At 41.3% G+C, this 25,072-nt stretch overlaps 1 protein-coding gene across 1 annotated transcript; it reads left to right on the plus strand.

Annotated features, from left to right (window-relative positions):
- The first annotated feature begins 6,194 nt into the window (after nucleotides 1-6,194).
- Nucleotides 6,195-16,876, plus strand: hapln4 (hyaluronan and proteoglycan link protein 4). Its single transcript, XM_079574696.1, has 7 exons — nucleotides 6,195-6,388; nucleotides 7,768-7,900; nucleotides 9,983-10,172; nucleotides 10,846-11,018; nucleotides 12,001-12,116; nucleotides 12,589-12,775; nucleotides 16,327-16,876. Exons 2-7 carry the CDS (start codon nucleotides 7,774-7,776, stop codon nucleotides 16,713-16,715), a joined length of 1,182 nt encoding a protein of 393 aa, XP_079430822.1. The 5' UTR covers nucleotides 6,195-6,388; nucleotides 7,768-7,773; the 3' UTR covers nucleotides 16,716-16,876.
- Nucleotides 16,877-25,072: the final 8,196 nt, after the last annotated feature.

Raw genomic sequence — 25,072 nt, forward strand, 5'->3', positions numbered from 1 at the left:
CAAAACTATCTCAGCTTCACATAGACACGCTTGTGATGTTTGAATGTAAAAACAGCAGTGTGTTATTGTGCTTTCTGTTTGTCCCGCATCCCCAAATTGAGAGTGCTTCTTTGCTTCTCTGCATAAATCCTTGATCCCTTTGTTCCTACTCCACTTACTGCTCGGTGCTGCTCTGTGTGGGTGGCCCAGTCTGCAGCGGTTCTCATCACTGTAGTTAAAAAGACATCAAATGGAGACTTAACATTAGGCTTTGTTTTTATTATCAAATGCACGCGGGTCTGTGGAAAAGAAGATAATGAAATGGGGGAGGTTTGGGGCGAAAAGGCAAGGACAACAGAGGACTCCAAAATGGTGAGCTGTTAACGAGAAGCGTCCCTCTCAAATACAGGACTATTAAAATAATCTATAAATTCATTAAATAAATACATTTCTGTATCTCGCTGTCCTTGTCCTTGAAGAGCACCTGATGTTCTTTTACACTATCCCACATGGATTACGACCCAATGCAGCGAGAATTATCAGAATTAAAGCATGTCTAAACCAAAGCTTTACCAGATCACCTTTCAAACTAGCCAAAAGCCCCTTTCAAAGACCCATAATGTAGCATTAAGAACGTCATAAAACCACATTGTTGTAGAGGCCTATACTACTGTAGGTATACCATTGCCACTATAGTTATTTTGAAAATGCAACATTTTGGCCATGATGCAACTATACTATTCCAAGTGACCTGGGTGCACATCAAACACTAGTTTCTCAGAATATGGGGCTCTCCCTCCCACATTGCTTATGCTTTTAGAATATAACTGTGATTTGTTTAAATTTTTCTTCATAAAAATGCCACTGATGATACAAAATGATGATGAGAGCAAGATGTAGCAAAATACGTTGCTATAATGTTGAAAAAACGGGGGGACTGCATATCGGGTAGATAATATATCATGATCGAACACTAAAAAGTAATAAAAACAAAATGTTATAAAAGTAGCCTATATTAAATTAAGATAGTGCAGATTTTTGGGAGGTCACTTAAAAACCCCATTTGCTTTTCTCCTGAGGGCAGCCGCATTATTTCTTTCAGGTTTAACATTATGTCAGTACTGCAGGTGAGGCGCCACCAAGAACACAGTGTTTGCTTGACAGTTATTTATAGATTCCCTGGCCCATCAATAATAACAGCGTGCCCACTCAAAAGTAATTATCCTGGTACTTTGCAGAGGCAATAGGCCACAGATGCAGAAAAGGAGGTAGGACTTATCAAATTCACTCTCTCAGCATGTTTCTCCACTGATGTGCCGCCTCGTACATGCTAACTGTGCATTCTGTTTGCTTGACGCAGGCTTTAAATCAAACTCGGCTGCCGCAAATAGCTGTGTAATCCCATGATGAGAGCCACAGGAGACCTCCACCAGCCCCACGGAGATAAAATTATTCAAATCAGAGGTACTGCAACATAATAAGGAAATATGTCTTCTGAGGTGCATCCGTAATGAATGCAACAAGCAGCAATTAAAGCGGGAATTAATGAGCAACTTATTATGAAATCTTTAGGGAATCTATTAGTAAATGGGCTTAAATGCTAATGTATTGACTTTGCGGTGAAAACAAAATGATCATCATCCGGATGAAAATAACACATTTGCATATATCCGTAAACATCATAGCATTCAATCTCCCCACTTAGCGCCCAAGTATGGATTTTTCCGTTTCCCTCTGCATCCAGCCCTCAGGCACTTCATATTACACAGTAAGTGCTCTCAGATGAACCAGTGTAGGGCACGCAACATCTAAATGAAATAAACATCTAAGCACTGAAGCATTTAGATCATAGGTTTACAGCATACTTGTTTAAGCAACCCAGAGTCGTAAGAACCAAAACAAAAAATGGAAACACAAACAACTTTTAAATCTCTATGTTTTGTAATGATGAATAACTACACTGGCTGACCCCCCCAAAAAAGTCACCACAAAAAATGGTCACACGCTCTAACATTTGGTTGAAGCACCTTTAGCTTTGGTTTCAGCATACATTTGCTGTGGCTTTGTTTCAATGAGCGCCCGCAAAGTCAAAGTACCTTGTGTTGCATTGATTTTTCACCATGATCTTGTTTTGATGATGGGAGAGTGCGACCACAGCGCAAAGCCTTACCCAGCACATCCCAAAGATTCTCAATGGGGTTTAGATCTGGACTCTGTGATGGTCAGATGAATCCTGGCATTGTCATTTTGGAGTATGTGCGTGTCATCAGGGAAGAAGAAATGCATTGATGGAATAACCTGGTCATTCAGGATGTTCATGTCTCACTCTTGTGTTTCTGAACCTCGACCTGACCAACTGCAGTCGCCCAGATCATAACAGATAGTTAAATAAAGTATTTATTAAATCGCTTTTGTTATTGTGAAATAATTGCTTGATTTGAATATGTTTACTTCACAGTATCTGGAAGGCAATTATTCCTAAATGTGTCCTCTGGGTCCAAGACAAAGAAAAAAAGTATACAGTTTAACATTATAGCAACTCTTCATGCAGTTGTTAATTTGAATAATCATGCTATAGTTTAACTACACCTGATACAAAGGATTTTTTTTTTACTTCATAGGATTCGCTGTTTTTATTGAACATTGAATTTTTCCTTAGGGGATGATGTTGAAATGAAAACCAGCATTTCTTTCTTGGGACATACTGTACCATTCAAAAGTTTCGGGGCACTCAAGATGTCCTTATTTTTGATAGAAAAGCACTTTTTTTTTTTCAAAGAGGATAACCATAAAACCAATCATATACCTTTTTGGAAACTTGCGCATTTCCAGCAACCATGACTCCAGAGTTCTAATGGTACATTGTGTTAGTTAATCGTGGTAGTGGATAATTGATGATGAGAAAACCCTTGTGTAATTATGCTAGCACATCTGAAAACTGTGATTAGAGAAACTATAGAACTGGCCTGAGTGACCTCAAACTTTGTAACCGTAGTGTATTTTTCACCAACATGTTGATCACATTCAGACAATAATTGAGTTCTGTGCTGTGTGGAAGAAGCCCTTTTGTTTCACGAGCACTTTACGTTCAGATTACAATGATGTTTGCAGCCTGTTTCCATAGAGACGTCATCATGAAACATCTGCAGGAGAGCCACTTGTCATTAGGCCTCATAATTTGTATCTTCCTCAACTTCCAAAATACAAAGTGAATTTTAATGTCGTGTACATGAATAAACTGTCTGATGAAACCGCGGTGAAAAGACAGAAATCATCACCTCGGGAATTCTTATCGAGTTACTTAGAATTTTTAATCACTGAGTGGGCTGTGATCTATGTTGCAACCAACCAACAGGGGGCACCTTTAGAGGTGAGTTCATTATAAAATATACACTCTGACTGCAGAGACTGTTAATTAAAATGGATGCTGCTAAAGCGAGGCCAGTGCTAATGCAGTTAACCTTGGACAAGTGTCTTTGACAAAGCATGAGTGTATCATAATAATCTATTTTATAATCTATCCAACTACACAGAGACAGCATAACTGTGGAGGTGGAATGAGTAAGCCAAAGTCAACATCTCTAGTTAAAGGTGCATTATGCAACTTGTCATGTGAAAAAATAAAGTTGATATTTTTTGCGCATTTGACCTTGTAGTGACCCAGCAGCTGTATAAGTGGTCAGCATGGCGCCTTTACTTTCCATCACAGTGGTCTCTAAGACGCTCCAGGATCACTTGTTAGGAACGTTTTCACTGGTAATGGACCCTCTCACCAGAAAACCAACAAAACAATTGACCCTGGAGTGTTGTAGAGACCAACGTGATCGAAAGTAAAGGCGCCATAATAAACAGTCATACAGGTCAAATACGCACAAATATCAACTTTTTATTTATTATAATAAGTTGTATAATGCATCTTTAACAATACATAGGTTCGAACTCAAATATGCATTCTTCATGTTATTAAAACTTTGTGATACGTGGGCTGCTTCAGATGGTGTAGGTTCCTCTGAAAGTTGTCTTTGTTAAATTTACTGACATCTGACTTTTTATATTTTAGTCCTTAAGTACCTTGGTCACAGTATAGCCTTGTTTATGCATATATTTGGAGTAGTCTTGTTATGAACCAAGGGTTGTGTTTGAGGTAGTAGCAGCGGTGGTTCCCAAAAGGAAATGTAAATTTATTAGCTTAACAGTCCTATCTACTTCCGGTCATCACGGACGTAGAAAATCCCATCAATTTTTAGGATCAAGTTTTCGAAAAATTCACATATTCATTGGACCATGCCGGGTGCTCCCCCCCCCCCCCCCCCCCCCCTGTTGGTTTGACCTTTGTTTAACCATGGAAGCCCATCTTAGATTCAGGATCTCCTTCTGGCCCCAGAGGAGACAAGAGTCAGACGCAGGGAAAAAATGCAAACCCCTCACAGAAAGAACAGAAGAGAGCTGAGTGCTGTGCCGGCGTGCCATAGTAAGAGCAGAAGGGGTGTAGTTGCCAGCGACAGCCAGGTATGAGTCTTATTCTCCAGCACCATCCATTGTCAGGGCTATGAGTTGTTACTTCCACAGCCACCATCCTGCTGCCCTATATCAACAAACCCTTTATCTGTGGCCTGATGTTAATGCAGCACAAGTCAATATTGTCCCAGTCACCGAGCATGAAGTAATGTATTTTTCATAAGTGCAGCCGCGTCACATCTCTTCCCATTGTGTTCTGCTGTCATCCCGATCAACCTCCCTCTGTTTCATTTCTATATCTTTACTGAAGGCCTTTTCACCCGGCTCCACAGGGCACAGCAATAAGAGGCACTTCAGAGCCATGTCGCATCAATCAATAACAAAACAGAGAAGAACGGAGTTTGCCTGACAGCATCTTTACATTTGTTTACCGAAAAATGTCTCTCGTTTGTTGTTGAGCGAAATTGAATGACTACTTGTTATTGCAGAGTGACAGAGCAGAAGTATCTCACCCCCTTGGCTGTTTTTCTACCATGAAAAGATGGAGACGTGTGTGAAATCCGTTGGCACGTGTTGGTTCATATTGGGAGGTTTGGAAGAGGGCACATCTGTGGGTGAAGTCTTGAGGGCAGCTGTCACCCCCCATTCACCGCTCCTCCCCGCAGACCCGGCTGGACAGTTTCTCTCGCCAAAAGGTTGGGATTGATCAAGTTTGGAAAAGTGAGCGAAGGAGATGTACGAGTGCAGGTCAAGGTTGTACCAAAGTAATAGCAGCTGTCTGAGGTTTCCATTCATCTTCATCTTCAGGTTTATTGAGTTAACATTGAGCTGATCTCAACAACTGAGGTTTTTTTTTTTCATTTCAGTGGGCTGCATATCAGGGCTGACAGAGAGATACACTGTAACTAACAACCATTCACTGTCTGGCATTACAATCCGTAATCCACGTTTTTTTCAAAGCTTACACTACAAAAAGTAAAAATCAAGCATTGGCTTAAATGACTTGAATTGAGGAAATGTATCTTGTTTTGAGCGGTTTTCACTCATTTAGACACTTTCCCTGATCGGACCAAGTTTACTTTGCTTGGACATTTCAGACCAGTTCTAATGTAAATCTCGCTTGAAATAAGAAAGTAATACTGCCAATGAGATAAGAACAATTTTCTTACCCCATTGGCAAAGAAAATGACCTGAAAAAAGGACGAAATGTATCGAAACGAGTCAGAAACATCTCAGAACAAGTGAAATAATCTAGGACAAATGCCCAAGAACTTCTTAACTAGTCAAAACATCTAAAATTTGGATTATTATGCTCAAATTGAGATGTTTATACTGATCTAGTTAAATACTTTTTGCAGTGTAATACCTTCCAGTGTTAGTTTCTGGGCTACTGACAAACTGTATTCCTTAATTTATCAAAAAATATCATAAAAATGAAGGAAACCAAACGTAAATAGATGGTTGTCAGTCACTCAAGTGTCATTTTGGCTTCATCTTGCACGTATTAAATAAATAAAAAACCTCAAAGTATTGTAGACAAAGTTCAAATGCTCTTTTTTTAATCCTCCCCACATGCACTTCACTGCAAGACAATGTTTTTTTCAGCCGCAAGTATGAATGAATGATATAATATTGGCTTAAATACAATGCCAAATCAACACGCCGATCGCTGTATCACAAAAAGCTGTACAGATCTAACGCTCTGGAACGGTGAGCAGGTGCCGTGTCAAATTTGCCAGCTCATCGCACAGCGCAGAGTGTAGCTGCGTCATCAGAGGACTGCAGGACTCCGGACCCACAAACGCAGCGAGAGGCAGAGCTCAGCGATGGGACAGAGACAGACAGAGGGGAGAGAGAGGGGAGCCACGACAACGCTCATCCCCACACTAGGATTCAGGTCTGCTGCAGCTGCTCTGCTCCTCCAGCTCCCTCAGCGTGCAGTAACAACAGGGTAAGTCCACTGTACTCTGGGACAGGGCACCTCTGCAGGGCATGCACCAGCCATCTGCGGGGGCGAGCGGGGCAATAACATTGATGAAATATACTGTAGCGGGCTGTTTATTGTGTGCTGGGTGCATGCAGAAGGAGCAGCTTGTGTTTCTCCCTCTCTCTCTAGGGCCTGCTTCGTGTTTGGATGATGGACTGCAGCACTGGGGTACAACCCGCAGCACGAGCTAACACTGACAACGCAGTGCACCCATTGCATCTGCCTCATTTCTCCTCTCTCTATGACAAGCGCATGAATTAGACAGTGTGATAACTACATGGCGTATGCTGCTTCGCAATCTTTTACTTGCACACGCTTGCTAATAAAATGCAGGAGATCAAACATAAGCACTTTTTCAAAATGATGACCCCATGGTCAGAGTCTGCTGACACCATCGCCCAATTATGCTACAGTAATGAGCTGTTGCTAAGGACACGTATTGTGGTGGTTGCATAAAACTGAGTCACAGATGCACCAGAAAGTCTAATAAACTTTCTCTGGCAGAAGGAAGACGAGATAATCATGAGTGCAGCAGCTGGATATTTCATTCTTCCTATTAATGCATTTTAGGTTATAAGGAGACTATTGCAGTTATTTGCATTTTGCCGTTAATAGTCTTGTATTTTATTTTTACTTTGATTTATTTATTAATCAAAACTGAAAGGGGAACCCTCTCTCTTTACAAGGTCCAATCAAAGCAAGGACCACGCCACAAAAATTGAAGAATTGATTGATGTTCAAATGTGCAGAGTGAAGCTGGGTGAGACTGTGGGTGGGGGCTCCGTCTAGAATGAACCCAGCTCTTCAGGACCCCCCTCCAAGCAGAATAATCAGGGCTGAAAGATAAAACAGACGTAGAGGGAGGGAGGGAGGGAGGGAGGGAGGGGATTTGAATGTAGAGGCTTGGCCTGGTGTATATATGAGGCTCGTGGGTAATTAGAGGCGTGGTAAGGTGAAAGCAGGAGTGGTTGGTATGCAGAAGGTGATTGGCTCGAGGTCCTGCTCCCGAACCTAGTCAATAAATATTGACTCCATTAAATAAAACTAGAAACAGCAACAAAAACAAAACAAAAAAAAATATATATATATATATATATAAATATGTATATATATAAAAAAGAGTAATATTCAGTACACAATGGTTAATAAGAGTAAAACAGGGGTTCTATACAGCATTACTTAAAAGTAAATAAAGCTCAAAGCCTCAGGGAGTCGCACAATTATTTCAAGTTATAATTTTCATCAATAGTGAAATTGTGTAAAGCAGCAGTTCTGAAGACTGTGAAAGGATGGAATAGTTTTGTTTATCTTCTCTCACATGTGTTTTATTCTCCCGTGTGCAGTTGAGGATGCAGCTCCGACCGTCTGCTTCTATCAAAATGTTCGTGATGGTTTTGTCCATCGTCTTTGCCCTCAGCGTGAGTGCACTTCCTGCTGACACAGAGAAAGGGCGGAGGAGAGTGGTCCATGTTCTCGGTGAGGCATTTTGTATTTTTTGATGCCATATTCATACCAGCAGGAATAAGACCTTGCATACCAAATCCTTCGGCCTATACATCAATCTCGTGCAGCCTTTTCTCGACATATTGAAAGTAAAAGCTTATGGATATGTCTAAATGCGCAGGCCAAAATATAAGCCAACTAGAATTTAAATAAAAATCCCTCCTGATGTTGCGATGTGCGCTCTTGCTGTAAACTGGGTAATTAATTTAGCATAATTCTTTGTCCTCGTGGAAAGATGACATTGCATGCTTTGTTTCTCCCACTGTACGTTAGGTGAAAGTTTAGATTAGATGCTTTGTGATGAATACTTTGCACATACTGTAGGAGTTATGGCTAATTGCTGGTGGTGAACAGTAATTGTAGGTGTCTTCGCGCGGTCACGGCAGCAGACCTCTGAAAGATATTCTCATTAAAGCTGAAATGTTTCCAGTTTGCACACACACACTCACTGTATCTGCAGCAGCGTCTGCCAAGATACAACCAATGCCATTTTGGTCAATGGCCTTCCGCTAAGTATCGAGTGGATAGTGTGGAGCCGTGTCTGGACTAAAAGTGGACCGTGGGAGCTCGCTATTTCTTTTCCAACACTTTTGGAATATTTTCTCTTCAGACTTTTCACATTCTTCAAGCCATTTCTTTAGTACATGAAAATGGCGAGTGATAGCGGTCACCACAAACAGCAGTTGTAACAGCAGTTGCGTAAGCCGGCTCATTTCACATTATGACATGGCAACAATCAGAATCAGGTAGTGGCTGTTTGTTTTATTCCAGCTGTGGCGTTGACAGTTGTATAATTGCCAGCACTGTAATTTAGCAAACTGCAACAGCATTGCAATTGAATAGGGGAAAAAACAGCATTTGGCTGGAAAGAGGACAAAAATACAATTTATTTTGTCGTAAAATTACTAATTCTACCACAAGCCCTAACTCATTACATCATCAGGAAACTTGGTAACTGAGCTGCAAAATGCAATATCCCTTGTTATATCCATATTACCATGATATTTGCACCCTGTTACCATGGTAATAGGCTGACCATTTTTTTTTTTTACATTAAAGCAGTACTCAGTAAATTGTTTACCTCAATAAATCCTTTTCATAGTCCCTCTGGGGGTAATACAAGTGTTAATGGGATGATTGGGGGGTCTTTCATCTCCCCCTGGTGTCTCAGGCCAGAAAACCACAATTGCAGCTTTTCCTGCTCCGACCCGGAGACCCAATACACACTAATGGAATCACGAAGAAGAAGCTAACAGGCTAACGGGCAAAGCTAACCGCGGGCTAGCACCACTTAAACAGTATTTACAGCCAAGCTAGAGTGATATAAATGATCTCCATTGTTTAATTGGATGTACAAGATCCCTCTCTCCTTTTGTCTTTTCTGTCAGCGTAGTATTTACTCTCACGGACAATTAATGAGTAGAAAAAAGACGCAACATGCTTCATCACCTGCAGCAGCGCAGGGCCATGAGTTACTTAGCACTGCTTTAACATGTCTCTTTTCTTTCTTTTGACCAAAACCATATTATTTCGTTGCTATGATCAGTTTGTTTGGTCACATCGGTGCTCACAAACATAATCTCACACCACTGACCATCAACTTCCCAACGACACAGCAACCATATGCACTGACCTGATATAGAATCAAACCGACCTTCAGATTAGCAGGCGAATGCCCCGACACTGAGCCACTGCTGCCTCTTCTCCACTTTGAAGTAACCTTTTCCTCCTCTGAAGTTGGTGCGTTTGACTCCCTGATTAAGAAAATGCTCCTCCGCTGATGTGCGAGATGATAGTGGCGCTAATATGACAGCACAAGTAAACAACTCATGCTTTATTAGCTGATCCAATTTCACTGCTGTCCCACTGGGCCATCCCTCATGAAGACAATAAAGACGGACCACTGTAATTATCCTTACAAGTACTGATAGTGTCAAAGCCGGTGGCAAATAGCGGCAAATTGACTTGTTCTCAGCCAAAGTGTGAAATTTAGATTAGGAGAGCAACTTTGTCATGAGCTGGGAATGTTCTTATGGTGTTGCGTTTTGTTCACAGAGGACGACACGGGGGCAGTGATAGTGCAGACAGCTCCGGGCAAAGTGGTGACCCACCGTGGGGGCTCCATAACCCTGCCCTGCCGCTTCCACCACGAGCCCGAGGACATCGACCCCGCTCGCATCCGCATCAAGTGGACCAAGGTGACGGACGCGCTGCAGTTTGAGGATGTGTTCGTGTCCCTGGGAAGGTACGTTCCCCCACAAGCATGTCAAAACATGAAAATATTTGAAAATAATTGCCAGTGAGCATTTATTTATAATTAAACCGAATTTGGAGATTTTTTTTTATGACTTATTAACCACTTAATGACTTCAAACAACGCAGTATCTCTTATGGCCGGACCCTCTGACCAAACAAAACTCTGAGCCGCCTGCAATCCCAGGCGATTTATGTGATTTATGTTTGGACGTTGGAGTAATAAGACTGATAAGACAACTAACAACGTTTTTAAAAGTTATAATTCTGAAGATATAATGCTTAGATAATTATTTCAAGAACAAATTAAGTTCAAATAGTTGATGGTTTTCCATTAACTGATGGCATTTTAATGACAAGGTCTCATAAATGCTTTGACTAATTAAGGATCGCGTCCAGTTCATTGTTTTGATGCAGGATTGTTTTAAGTGATTCTGTATCTTTTTGAGGAATAGACTGAACTTCACTCACTAGAATATTAATCACTGTGAGACAGGGTTTGAAGGCTCAATGTAAGAAGAATTAACCTCTGAACTTCTAATCATTGAGTTATGGGACAAAGAGCTCTTCTAAAGATGTTATATTGGTGCAAGTGAAGTTAATTCCTCTGTTGTATATCCTTATGACTTTAAGTGCTGCAATATTGTCACGCACTTCCTAAACAGGCAGCAGCGCGTGTATGGGAACTACCGCGGCCGTGTGTCCCTGGAGGGGGCGGGGCCAGGGGACGCCTCAGTCGTCATTCATAATGTGACTCTGGACGATTACGGACGCTATGAGTGTGAGGTCACCAACGACATGGAGGACGACACCGGCTTCGTCAACCTCGATCTGGAAGGTCAGTCTTTGAATTTGATAGAATATTACAATAAGCTACAAAGTCGTGTGCGGCAATTATATCCAGAAAAGTTTAAGTTTACATTAGTGTGCTATAAAACTTAACAATATATGGAAGTGGGAAGATAGAACAAGGGTGAAAAAATATAAAATACAATGAAAGTAATAATAGAATTAAATACAATAAAAAATCAAAGTTAAAACATAAAATTAAATACAATAAAAATTCAAATAAAAAACATGAAATAAAATGAATACAATTAAATAAAAGAATAAACATGGCAAAAATGTCAAATTAAGGAAAAAGTAATATTTCACTCTTTAAAGCCACACCGCGTAGAATTTTACCCAAAAAATGAAATTGAAATACAACCTTTTATTTTCTGACAGATGGTTTCAGCATTGAAAAATACCTCATAATTGTAGAACATGACTGTAACTTTAGCGAGAGTGGGTACGTCTCCAGCTCGTCTCCATGGAAATGTGACTAAAGTCAGCAGAATTTGAGATTCAAGCAGGTCAGGTCTCCATCCAAATCAATTCTTTGATTACCCACTACAGTAATAGCATTTTCTGTGTTGAGCCGGTTATTAGGAGCATGTTTTGTACTGATGGCAACAGTAAAGTCCAAAATGTTACGCAGTGTACCTTTAAAAAAATAAAAACAGAACACAATCATGATGTTTTACTGTAAAAAATGTCAAGGACAATGGGCTGAATATTGATTTAAAGCTGTCACTTTAAACTAATACATTCAAAAAGCTTTTGTAGACAAACTATGAGGGCTCCTAAAGTGCCTCGAGGGCCCCAGACCCCACTATGGAAACCATTGTTACTGTATTATTGAACCATTGGAACTGTGGCTTGTCATATCTAATCTGAGATCTGTTTCATATAAAGATATTGAAATGCATTTTACTGACCAATTTGTATTGCACACACAAAAAAGTATGATTAATTTTGCATTATCTTTCTACCTGTAGGAGTGGTGTTTCCCTACTATCCCCACTTAGGGCGCTATAAGCTCAACTACCACCAGGCGGAGGACGCGTGCAAACAGCAGGACGCAATTCTGGCCTCTCACTCGCAGCTGCACAAGGTCAGCGCAAAGTCTCGTAATGATCTTGGACCAAGTGTTATTGGGCTGTTAGGCTTGTTAAAAGGTTCGTTGTTTTATTGGTCTACAACACTGTCCAAGCATTGACTTTGACTGTTATTGAGAGTTTTTGACGTAAATATTGAGAAGTGATACCACACATTCAACCACATAGCCATAAAGCACTCATTTTGCCAGTCCCAGATTAGGAAGGCAATTTTGGCTAAAAACAGCAACAAATGTAAGTAAAGATGGAAAATCTCACTTTGTGTAGGTGAAGGGGACAGGCAAAAATATACAATATTATAAGACCTTTCCTTAACTTTACAGCAGGCCTCAGCTCTTCCTCCTTGTATGTAATAAAGTGAGCGGCGCTAATCGAATTGTGTCTCCGATGACAAACTGCCCCTTTGTTCCTAATAAAGCCTAATGATCGAGCTTGTTCCACTAACCCAGAAAGTGTGTCCTTGTGCAGGCCTGGCTGGAGGGGCTGGACTGGTGTAACGCGGGCTGGCTGGAGGATGGGTCCGTGCAGTACCCCATCTCTCACCCCCGGGACCAGTGCGGGCGCAAGGACAACCCGGCCGGAGTGAGGAACTATGGTTACAGGCACAAGGAGGACGAGCGCTACGACGCCTTCTGCTTCACCTCAAAGCTCAACGGTGAGCACAGGGACGTCACTGCTTTACACGAATGTATGAGGACAAACTGTGCCAAGTGGAGTAGCAGAGATGAGAGACTAAAACATTTGTAGTTTATGAACGTTTCACTGAGTAATGTTTTAAGACCAAAAAACAGGAACTTTTGCTACTTTTTCTGACATTAATCGAAACATGTTTTTTCTTGCAGCTGTGCAGTCCATTTGTGCTAAGCCAGAAATATGAAAGTCTATCATCTTAGTCTCATGTCTGCAAATGTTCATAGCTCTGCATGGACTTCTTTGGGTTTTCTTTGATGTGAGCTTGTCATCTCTGGTCATTTGGATTTAAAGCCTGCCGTGGACGGGCTACAGGCCACTGTCCCTTGTGCACCGACTCTGTCTTTCATCCAACTCCTTTGATTTACATCATATTCCCACAACACTGCCTCCAGGTTACACAGACGTTATCACTGAAGTCGATGCTAGTCTGTTAGTCTCAGTGGCTAGCTCCTCATAAAGAGAATAAAGCAGTTTTGTTTGTTTGAAGACTAGAACATACACATTTCTACAACATTCGAGAACATGATGCTTTGTCGACCTAACATCAAGGCCACTGTCAAGTCAATTGATGTTGTTCGTACCTACAGCTGTACAGTACAGGAAGCTTTTTGTACTTAACATGGAAGTTCACATGGAGGGAGTATAGAACAAATTGGCAAGTCCAATCCAACGTTATTTATAAAGCACTTAAAAAACAACTGTCGGCCAAAGCTCTGTACACACATTTAAAGCAGTACTAAGTAACGTGTTCACCTTAATAAATCCTTTCTTTAGTCCCTCTGGGGGTAATACAAGTGTTGATGGGATGATTGGGGGGTCTTTCATCTCCCCCTGGTGTCTCTGGCCAGAAAAAACATAATTGCTACATTGCTGCCTACACTAATAGAATCATGAAGAAGCTAACAGGCTAACGGGCAAAGCTAAATGCGGGCTAGCACCGCCGCCACTTAAACAGTATTTACAGCCAAGTTTGAGCGGGAAAAAAAATCTCCATTGTGTAATTGGATGTACAATATCCCTCTCTCCCTTTGTCTTTTCTGTCAGTGTAGTATCTACTCTCACGGACAATAAATGAGCAAAAAGAGGCGCTTGTGGCCTCTAGGGGCATGAGTTACTTAGAACTGCTTTAAAACACAGAAAAACATTCCAAGTGTAAAGATTTGATTGACTTTGATGAATACTTTACTGATGGTTAGACAATAGCGCCAAAGCACCTCCCAAGCGGCAGCTCTTGTCGAGTATTCTTTGTGTGCAGTGGTCAGTGTCAAAAACAAGGAACAAAACAGTATCCAGCAACAGATTAGTCATGTGGGGTCATAAAGCTGTCACACCCAACATTGAAATAGAGCTTGGGATTGTTTCATGAAAAAGTATTCTGGGAAAGAGGTACATTCCATAATGATAAAGCTATAGAGCTTTTAAAATGTAAAATTATGTATATATCTACATAGAAGCAAGATCCTAGAGTGTGTTTTTTACAGATTGTCCTGTGGGTCTTTTCTCAACTATGTTGTATTTATAGCTTCTGTTTGTCTAAGACAGTGGTGCTAAACTCATTTTGAGGTGAGACCAAAAATCCTGCGGTGATCGCGCATCGTGGGCCGAATATATTGTAAGCATCAAAATATGAATTTAAGATCATTGTAATTTACTTTCTTTGTTGTCAATTTCAACAAAACAATCCTTTTATATGTCAGTTAATTTGACAATGAATCGAGATGTTCATTCTTGTTGTGTACCGGGGATGGGGAGTAAGGGGTGGAGGCACAGGGAGGGCAGGGAAGGGAGGGAGTTCAGCTTCCTGATAGCCTGGTGGATAAAACTGTTCTTCAGTGTTTGTTTGTAGCTGTATCTTCTCAGTTTGTTTGCCGCTGCAGGGTCTAATGGGACTTTAAGTACTAGCGGTCACAATGTATTGGTCGATTTTTGATATTAAGAATTGCCTCAGGGCCTGGTTAAACCTCCGGGGGGCAGATGTGGCCCATGTTTGCTCGTTTGCCACTGCAGCGTGTTGCTTAAGGCACTGAATACATAATACATAATGACAATTAGGCTGTTGTCAGAATGATTTCCCTGATTGAACTAGAACATTGTTTATTGAAATCTGATGCTGCTGCAAAGCTACTGTGAGTCGTGTCTTTATCGAGAAAGGGGTCAGTTGATCAGAGGTCTAACCCCTTGTGTGTTAATTACAGCGGACAGCGTGTTGTGGGCAGTAGGTTGTGGTCATGGTCGTGAGCTATTAGTGTCTCGAGGTCCAGCTGGAGGGTCTGTACTGAGAGCCTCCTGGGAAATGGCCAGATCACACTCTCTAATAGCAAAAAGCCACGTATACAGTGGAATCAATAATGGGGCCCATCGCGGAGCAGAGGTTAAGAACGTACAGCAATTGTAATGATCGTGGCTCTATATTGAATTTATAGAATTGTATTACATTGATATGGCTCTAAGTTCATTTTCTGATATACATAGATACATTTTTTATGTCGGTTTTAGCAGCGCCAAGATCTGAGCCAATACTTTGTCCTTTGCCAGTGGCAGACCATGTCCTACAAATCCAAAGGCTGACAGTTTGACCCCAGCTCCGGTGCATACTGTCAGACAGTGTTTCTTTGAGCAAGACACTACAACTGGCTTGACTCCAGTGTCTGCACAAAACATGCACACAAAAACATTCTCCGCAACAAATCACTGTCCAACATGTGGAAAGCAACAGGCCTGAGTGCAAACTACGCCCATACCATCGACTTTATCATGTCAAAGTGTTCATTAGAGAAATTCATGAATAATACACCACCTCTGCACAGACCAGCTGTACAGATTCTGAAACTCAAAATTCAATTGTCCATGACCAAAATAAACAAACAACACAACTAATACTACCCTTCTAGAGCAATGAAACACCAACCCGAAGCTAAAAGTTGCTCACAAAGCCTCTTGTGGTGAGAGGCGACACTGCTGTGTGACTGAGAGCTTACACAAACGTAATCGAGTCATAATTTAAAATATCACATGATTATGACAATTCTCTTTGCACCAGCCCCCTGTCTGGATATATGGTTTCACGTGTCAATCATGTGAATTCACGTTGAAGTTTATGAACTTTACATGGCAGAACATTTGCTTTGGTGACCTCAGAAAGTTTAAACCCTAAAAGAAAGAAGTTGTTTCCACCAAATTCAATTGAGCTGGTAGAGGAGACCAATTTCCTTAATGTTACCTGGCGCAAATTCTTCCCTGGGGTGAGATGAAAGCAAAAATGGAAACGTTTTAAGAGTAATTTAGAGTCAGGGAGCTGTCGGCTGATATTCAATTTTGAGATGCCCAAGCGCTGGTGGAGATGAGTTGATATTCAGAGCACAGCGAGCAGTCAGAAAGGCCAGGGAAGAGAGAATATTTACCCTTGGGGCTAAGTCTGTCTCTTGGGTTTTGCCTCTTTCTTCATAGAAAAATGCCGTCTTTTCCTCCCACCTTTTCAAATATTGTCTCAACAAACATTCTCTCTCCCCGCAGGCAACGTGTACTTCCTGAAACGCTTCAAGAAGGTGAACTACGCCGAAGCGACCAAGGCATGTGTCCGTGATGGCTCTGTTATCGCCAAAGTGGGACAGCTCTTCGCAGCGTGGAAGTTTCAGCTTCTGGACCGATGCGAGGCGGGATGGCTGGAGGACGGGAGCATCCGGTACCCCATAGTGAACCCTCGTGCCCGCTGCGGAGGGGACTGGCCTGGGGTACGGCATCTGGGGTTTCCCGATAAGAAGTTTAGATTGTACGGGGTCTACTGTTTCAGGAAGAAGGAAGAGGAAATGACGAGTCAGTCACCAACAACAACAAAAAGTCCAGTGAAGAAGAACAGCATGAGCAGCAGCAGCTTGCCCACAAATACAACTGTGTCATCCTAAAGGACACTGGATAGTGTTAGAAACCTTGCTTCCTTCCACCAAGAGTTTAAACAGTTTTGCGTGGGACTGGCATGGTCATCCATTCTTTTATTTACTGATTTATTGGGAAGGAATAGTTTGAAATCAGAAGTGGGCAAAGTATGTGCACAACAGAGATTGAATAACTATACACCATTTGTAGAAAGTTGTGCTTTACTTTGAGCAATAATGAGGGGTTTGGCCAGCAATGAAATCGGTCCACCACAAAGTAAACTCAAAAACGTAAATTATTTGACAACTAATAACAGCAAGTGTTTCTAGTCAGGGATCCCAACAGATGTAGCAGTGTTTAGAGCAGGGGTCTCCAGCAGGCGGCCCATGGGCCAATCTCGAGCCCATTCCTGGATCAGTATCTGTCTGCAGCCTGCAAGACGGAGGCGTGTCGTGAAGTAGTTGTCACTACACCAATTTCTGTTATGGATTATGCGAGCCTTAACCTGTCCATGACCCTAATCTTAAAATACTTACGGATCATGGTTTCCAGCTGCATTGTTTGAGGCGACATTTTGAGCATAAACCTCTTGTTGACAACGGTTACGTCGTGGAGCGTGCATTGCTTTGTGGTGTCGGGTTACGCAACGTCACTTCACGACACGCCCATATTACTTCACGACACGCCTCTCTCTTGCAGGCTGCAGACAGATACACTTGCATTCCGGTGCAGAGTTATGAATTACTACAGAAATAACCAGAATGCTCACTCCAGCAACTAGGGGGCAGCTTCAATAAAGAAAGGAATCCTGTGTCCAGCAGAGGGCACTAAAAGTGTAAGCCATTTTTATGAGGCCACAGTCTTGTCAGTCTCATTATTATCCATTTATTGAAAATGGTTTCCTCAATTGTATATTCCTAATTAAAACATATTTTACTTTTGATTATGGGCCGATATACTTTGGCCCCTGGGAAAAATTCACTTCGAAAACCCCTGGTTTAGAAGGTAGAATGAAAATAAAAAATCTCAATATGGACAAAACATGACCTTTTTACACTGAGAGCAAATATGAAACATTTTACTATCTCTTCTGCCTGGCGCAACAACAGCGGTGGTCCAGACGAGGCTGTCATCTTGTACACCCTCACTGTGCCAGCGCCTGCAGCCAGTGGCTAGAGGTTGTTGCTTCGAAAAAAAGAGGTTGTGGTGTGCGGCAAGAGCCACTGCTTTCAGTCTGCTTACGTTCTATCAGGGCCACTTCCGTCCAGCCCAACCCACTCACTGCGTCAGGTCTTAAGCTGAAGAATTCTCAAGAATCCCACAAGATAGGAATAGGACCCATGGGCTTTCTAAGTATCACCAGGTCTAAAGTTGTCTGAACTATTTTTTACTTTGAAGTTGTAAGAGTTATTTTTAAATGAACCAAAGACTGAAACTGCAGAGGGGCCTGAGTACCAACAGAAGCAGTACAACTACCAGTTCTGTACCACAGTTTGAGAAACACTGACATAGGCGATTGTGCTAGAAGGCTTACACACTGTCTTAGACACTAGTTAACAGTGTCAAGTTATGAATAACTTTCAAAGCGAGCCGTACTACAGAGTCCTAACCTCTGCAGAGACAGGCTTTATAGTTTCACATCTGTCACCTTGCAGTCAGACTCTATCATTAAACCCCTCAAATCATACACACTCAGAGGAGACGGAGACATTTGCTGATTTGTCTGAGAGACGGCAGTGAAAAATTACGTTTGACGTCTTGATTAGGACCATTTTCCCCTCCGTCTCCATCAGTCAATCACTCGGCGGAGCGCATCTGTCGGTGTACGATTAAACAGCAGTTTGATCATCCATCAACCGCGTATCAGGCGTCATCTTATTTACCTGTGCGCGGGCGGTTGTGCATATCAGATTCAAGCAAGTGTCAAAGGGAAGCTACTTATTTACGGGATTTGGTTAAAAAAAAAAAGAAAAAAAGAAAAAACTATTTGCAAATGTGAGAGATGTCAAAGGCTGATAAATGTGTATCGCACAAAATCACACAAGTTGTTTATAAATAGACAGAGAAGTCATAACTAACACTTGAGTAGAGAAAAGCACTGTCTGCCTTCCTTTGGTTATGTTTCCAAAGGCTAGACCTAAACTTAACAATCGCCGCAGCTAGTTCAGGGTTTTTGAATTGAAAAAGTACAAAATAATGAACATTTATTATTTTTATCAGCTCAGTTCGGTGATCGGCAGCAGCACTTTTCCAGCCTTAGTGTCTTCGTCTCTAAGGCTTTGATCATTTGACTGTCAATTTGAATATCTCTCCCTGCTTTACACTATTATTTGTCCTGATTAATAAAGCCTACAGAATCAATCAATAAAAAACAGTTGAGGGGGGGGGGGGGGGGGGGGGGGTGCTGGTGTTCAGGAGGCGTCGTGTTTCGTGATGTTGATGTTTGAATAGTCACACCTGTCTTAGGCAACAGTTTTTGTCATGTGATTGTGCTTTACCTGCAGTGGGCGGAGTCAGTCACCACCAACATTGTTTGCCAAAAATTCTACTATAAATAACCTTTGGCAACATTAAAAAACATAGTCCTAGGGTTTATTGGTTCTTTTGTCAAGAAAATACTTTTCAGTATGAATAAAAGGTGCAATGGGCATGTCCAAATATGGACAAAACAAATTTTACTGTATGTTTAAGTGAACAGGGCGTATGATCAAATATGGTGCCTGCCTTTTTCACGCTGTAATTTCACTTATTTCACTACGTCCTCCAAAACCAACACATATATCATCACATAGCATAATTATTCACCAATAAAATGTGTGGGAGTTTCATCAACTTACCAGGGTTAGTTTTCAAGTCATGTTCCATGAATTTAGCCGGACGTTGATCTTTTGAGAAAACAGGAAGTTGAGAGCGTGGCCGGTCTCTGATTGGTCAAATGCCACAGAGGTGGGATCTGTGATGTGGGGTGATCTCTTCTGATTTGCTGAGTGAGGACTACATGCTTCTTTACCTTACTGATGTGCAGCCGGGAGGCCGTTATTTATAGTGTGCGGAAATTACCTAAAATAGTCACTTGCCCTATAAAGGGTTAAAGACCAGAACAGTCTTCTAACTTTGCAATTTATTGATTTATTACTGTTTCGGTTACAATCTCTGACCTTCTCTTTTCATAACAAATATTAAGACATTTATTTCTCTTTATTCATCTTGCACTATCGCAGTTAATCTAGATTGTGTTTTCCTCCCGAGCATCACACAAACCTTTACTCAGTACTATATGAATTGCCTGCGATGTCATAATGTCATTTGAACTTAGACTTGGCATTTCATTTAACAGGCCTTGTAGTCAATGCTGCAGTAGCTCAGTGATATTTGCACCTTATACTAACAAGCATTACTCTCTGGAGCACTTTAGGCTGTATTTAAGCGAGCATGTGTTGTTTGGCTGGGATTAGAGGCCGGGGCTGAATAGGCAGATCTTTGTAGAGACGCACAATACCAGGCGTTTACCTCATGTGACGCACCTTATCGCTATAGCACTTTAAACAGATTAAATGCAATATCATGTCGACACAGTGGATGTTATGATGAAAACAAATAAAGTCTGCTGACAAAAATGTGAGTTGTGTCATTTCTATTCAATGTATGAAATCAGCATGCTAGAATGAACGTGAAATCAAAGCACGTTTTTCAAGGGATTTACAAAAGCTTAAGTCATCTGAAACAAATTGACTTTTAGAAGAAGTAAGGAGCCGCTTTTCTCAATGACAATGTTTTGGAATAGATAGTCTTGGCACACAGGATTATTGAGCGGTCACAACCTGTTATTTTATTTCAGCTAAAATTGAGGTGAAACTAAAACAGCCCCTGAAAAATTTAAATTCAGAGAAGCAGCAGAGCGGACTCTCAAAACTAAAGCTCAATCAATATTTTTAGTTGAAAACCACAAAGCTTTGCAAAGAAAACATTGCTGTTACACCCAATGCAATTTCAGAGCAATTTTGATCTAGTCTGAGACAAATTTAAAGATGTTTTTGACAAAAAAAACCCTGACAATTAAAAACAACAAAAAAGTAATTTAGTCTTTACTATAAACAGATTCATTTGGCATGTGTAAAAATGTGCTTTTGCTTAGGGAGACTGTAATTGAGTGGACAGCAGCCCAGCATCCTGCACAGTGACCTTTCGCTCAGCTCCGTCTCCCGCGGTTACGGCTGCTGTGACTGTCAAGAAGCCACGACCTCTGTGTCAATCCACACGATTTCAACCTCTGTGTCAATCCACACGTTTTAAATGATAGTGGACTGTAAAATAGTTCCATGCTAGTAGTTCTACCAGTGTCAGTAATGCCCATGATTTCTAAGGAAGCTGCTAAATGGAAACACGGTATTTAAACCACGATGCAGTGAGTGGCTTCTCGTGTCTGAAACGATATTGAGAAGGGTCACATCTTTGGCATGCTTATTGCAGAGAAAACGTCTGAGGAGACTGCAGAAACTAAAACTGTCTATAGCATTATAGTGGGGAACCATTGTCTTTGAGGGAGAACGTGGTTGGAAAATTTTTTGAAATGATCGTGATTGGCGATCAATCAAATGACAAAATAATAATAATAGGAGAGAAATAACGGGCTGTGTTTAACAGTGGAAATAAAAGCATTTCCACAACGACACCGCTAAGAGAACTCAGCTCGAGGGATTGGGACTGAAATCTGTGTGGCTGTAAAAAAAACACTCAGCAGTGCCTTTTTCCAGAGTGACGCGCCCATCATGCCATGTGGGGGCGGTGTCATGATCTGGGGTCAAGGTTCAGCTCCAAGATGACTAAGCCAGGATTCATCGGGCTCACATTGTGAAAGAGTGGTTCAGGGAACATGAGACATCAATCATGTATGAGTTGGTCACCAGAGTCCAGATCTTAACCTTATTGAAATAGTGATGTGTCGGAGAAGGCTTTGCACAGTGGTCACACCCTCCCATCATCAGTACAAGATCTTTTTGAAAAATAAATGCAATTCTGAAATAAATCTTTTGACATTGCAGAAGCTTATTGAAACAATGCCACAGCCTTTTTCAGGCAGTAAAAATCCTAATTTTTCTTAAGGCTCGTTCTAGTGTTGTTTTAAAGTGTCCTGTTTTATTTCTCTTGAATACAGTTATATTCTGATATATTTGGCTGATGATAAAGACGACTGTATTTGTTTCTTACCTGCAAAACACTTCAGAACAGTAGGTATATGGCTTTTGCATTTGCTCTAATACAAAAGCAGCTCGTCCCCAAATAGCAGAGACCACTTTTCATGTTCATGTTTTTCAAAGGGCCATAATGAGCGTAATTGTAGCTGCTTATTCCACAGATGGTGCACTCCACAGGCCACACTCGAGCAGGAGAACAGCCACATTATACAGCAGCCCTGGCCCTGGTAAGAGCCCCTTCACACGGCTTTATTCGCCAACAAACATAACATATGCGGATAGCATGCGTAGGTAAAAGCAGAGCGGAGCCAGAGGACAGGAGAATATATAACCTTTAACTTGTTCACTTGGAGGATGAAAATATTCATATCGATTTATTCCATCCACAATAGACATATTCTCATTCCCCTAATACTTCTCATACTAAGATCTAGACAGGTTCACCGTTCCCGGGTGCTCTGATGCAGCTGCCTCCTGTCAGTTGCCCAGCAGCACTGAAGGATGGACACATTTCCTTGTAAGAACAATAAGGTTTGCATTATTGTGTGACACTGAAAATGTTCAAATAACGATAAATATATATTTTTAAAGAAAACAAAAAACGCTCTGGCTGCACCTTTCTGTGTCATGGAAAATGGATATTAGCACCTATGGAAAACTATCATTAACTGCTTTTGAATACAATTACCTGTAATTTCTCCTGGTTTGCCGGGAAATAAGTACATTTTTACCAATAGAAAACGATTTTAATATCAGACTGCTACACAGTCAACTAAGGTGTGTGTAAGCCTGAAAACTGTCTGAATGCCCTGTAAATTAGGTGACCTGACAACGGTGCAATAACAGAGGCTCTCACCTGCTCCTCATCTATCAAAGCGTGGCAGAGGTCACTGAGAAATGCTACAAGTGGAGTCCTGAGTAAACAAGATCATTATTTACACGTGGATGTAGACGACACAGTGATGTATTTAGGTGAGTTCAAAGCCTAATCATGCTGTCCCATATGTTGTTACTGTGGGTCAAGTGGAGACTCTAATAATTAAACTGTCCATTGTGACTGAATGTGAAAGAGGATGGTTGTCTATATAGTAAATAGGAATTGGTAGAATGCCAGCGTAAAAAAAAATAAAAAATCCAATCTCTCTGACTTGGACTTATTTGCAATGTAATGATATTTGACAGAGACCTATCACTTTCTATCCATCAGTTACTATTTGATTATCATCCCCTATTGTTATGACTTGGGGTGTCAGAAAAACATAATCCATAATTCAACATGAAGAACCCATCAGCTTACAGCTTTGAGAAAACAAAGTGTAAGAGTCACGTGACCAAAAATGTTTGTTAAGATGTAGAGGTTTCCCATTACTCATGCAGCATTCAGGAATGTTTACTTTCCCTAATTCAAAGTTCTATCATTATATAAGTTTATTTTATAGGTAAGGGACAAAAATGTATTACAATTTTCATAGGCCGTATAGTGAACTATTAAAGGCACTATGCATTGCCATCCTTCAGTGTAGGGAAGAAACACTGTGCTTTTAATTATAAAGCATTTGTATTCATTTCATTAAAGGGACTAGATGGGTTTAAAGGAATAGGCCATTGTTTTTACATACTGAGATATGTTATACCCGAGCTTAGACGAGTTGATGCGTACCTGTCTGGTCTTTGTGCCTGCGCTCAGTCACGCAAATAGACCAAAGACGCTGTCAGCATTTATAGCCTCTCCCAGCATAGGTATAAACTCCAAACTGAAGTTAGAAGCTACCAAGCTGTTCCACGTTTTCCCTATTTAAATACAGTTACCGCAGTAAAGTCGAAGTGCTCCTAAGGTATTACTACGCCTTACAATATAGCGCCCCTTTTTATCGGCTTAGTAAATCGACAAGTTTACAGCAGCACTAAGTAACTTGTTTACCTTAATAAATCTTTTTCGTCGTCCCTCTGGGGGTAATACATGTGTTTATGATTGGGGGTCTTTCATCTCCCCTGGTGTCTCTGTCCAGAAAACCACAACTGCAACTTCGCTGCCACCAAGAGTCACCAATACACACTAATAGAATCACGAAGAAGAAGCTAACAGGCTAACGGGCAAAGCTAACTGCGGGCTAGTGCCACTTAAACAGTATTTACAGCCAAGTTTGAGTTGGTAATTGGATGTACAATATCCCTCTCTCCCTTTGTCTTTTCTTGTAGCTATTTACTCTCATGGACAATTAATAAGTAAAAAAACACAACATGCTACGACGCCTGCAGTGGCGCTTATGGCTTCTAGAGGCATAAGTTACTTAGTACTGTTTTAATTTTGTGTAACTATACTTGGATCGTGTAACTTTTCACATAACTGTATTTAAATAGGGAAAACATGGAAGAGCTTGGTCGCTTCTAACTTCACCCCAGTTTGGAGCTATAGGAAAATGCTGGGAGAGGCCAAATGCTAACAACATCTTTGGTCTTAACAGAAATTAGAACAGGGAGCTTCTGGTATCCAGCAAAAAATGGTGCTCATGGAAGGAGGCAATGGGATGTGGCGAGAAAGATCAGGTGAAAAGGCTTTATTAATGGGCCAGAAACATTAAAAAGCACACCAACGCGAACATCAATGTGAACATCTTTGGTCTATTTGTGTGACTGAGCGCATGCACAAAGACCAGACAGGTACATCAACTCGTCTAAGTATTTTCCACCCCCTACTTGCCCCAGCCATGTCCTAATGTGTAGAATGAGCCCAGTCCTATTCACCACAACTGCCTCTAAAATCCTGCACTCAAAAAGGTGTTAATTCGGGTCCCAACGAGCTTAAAAAAGAAACTGCAGTTACGCGTAAGACCTGAGGTGGCAATAGCGAGTATAAAAAATGTGTGCCCATAAACTTGTCCCTGAGAAAAATTTGCTTGTATTTGAGTAAGCATTTTCGGCTTGCCCATTCTAGACATGGGCAAAATAGTCAAAAAGATATTTACGAGGTGAAATTGTTGCCTGCCCAGTATGTGAGCGCGTCTTGAATTGAACAAAGAGAAGACATAAAGTTTGTGCGATGTGCTCTAATGAATCCTAGTTTGTCATGCGGCAGTTGTGGCGTCGCTTCAAAGCCTCATACAAGTTCATTCGGACATATTTAAACAATCAGTCATTTTGAGTTCCCTCCCATCAGGGCTTCAGCAATGACTGTATCGAGACCTCGCCGC

The sequence above is a fragment of the Gobius niger genome (assembly GCF_951799975.1).
Source record: "Gobius niger genome assembly, chromosome: 17".
Taxonomy (NCBI): domain Eukaryota; kingdom Metazoa; phylum Chordata; class Actinopteri; order Gobiiformes; family Gobiidae; genus Gobius; species Gobius niger.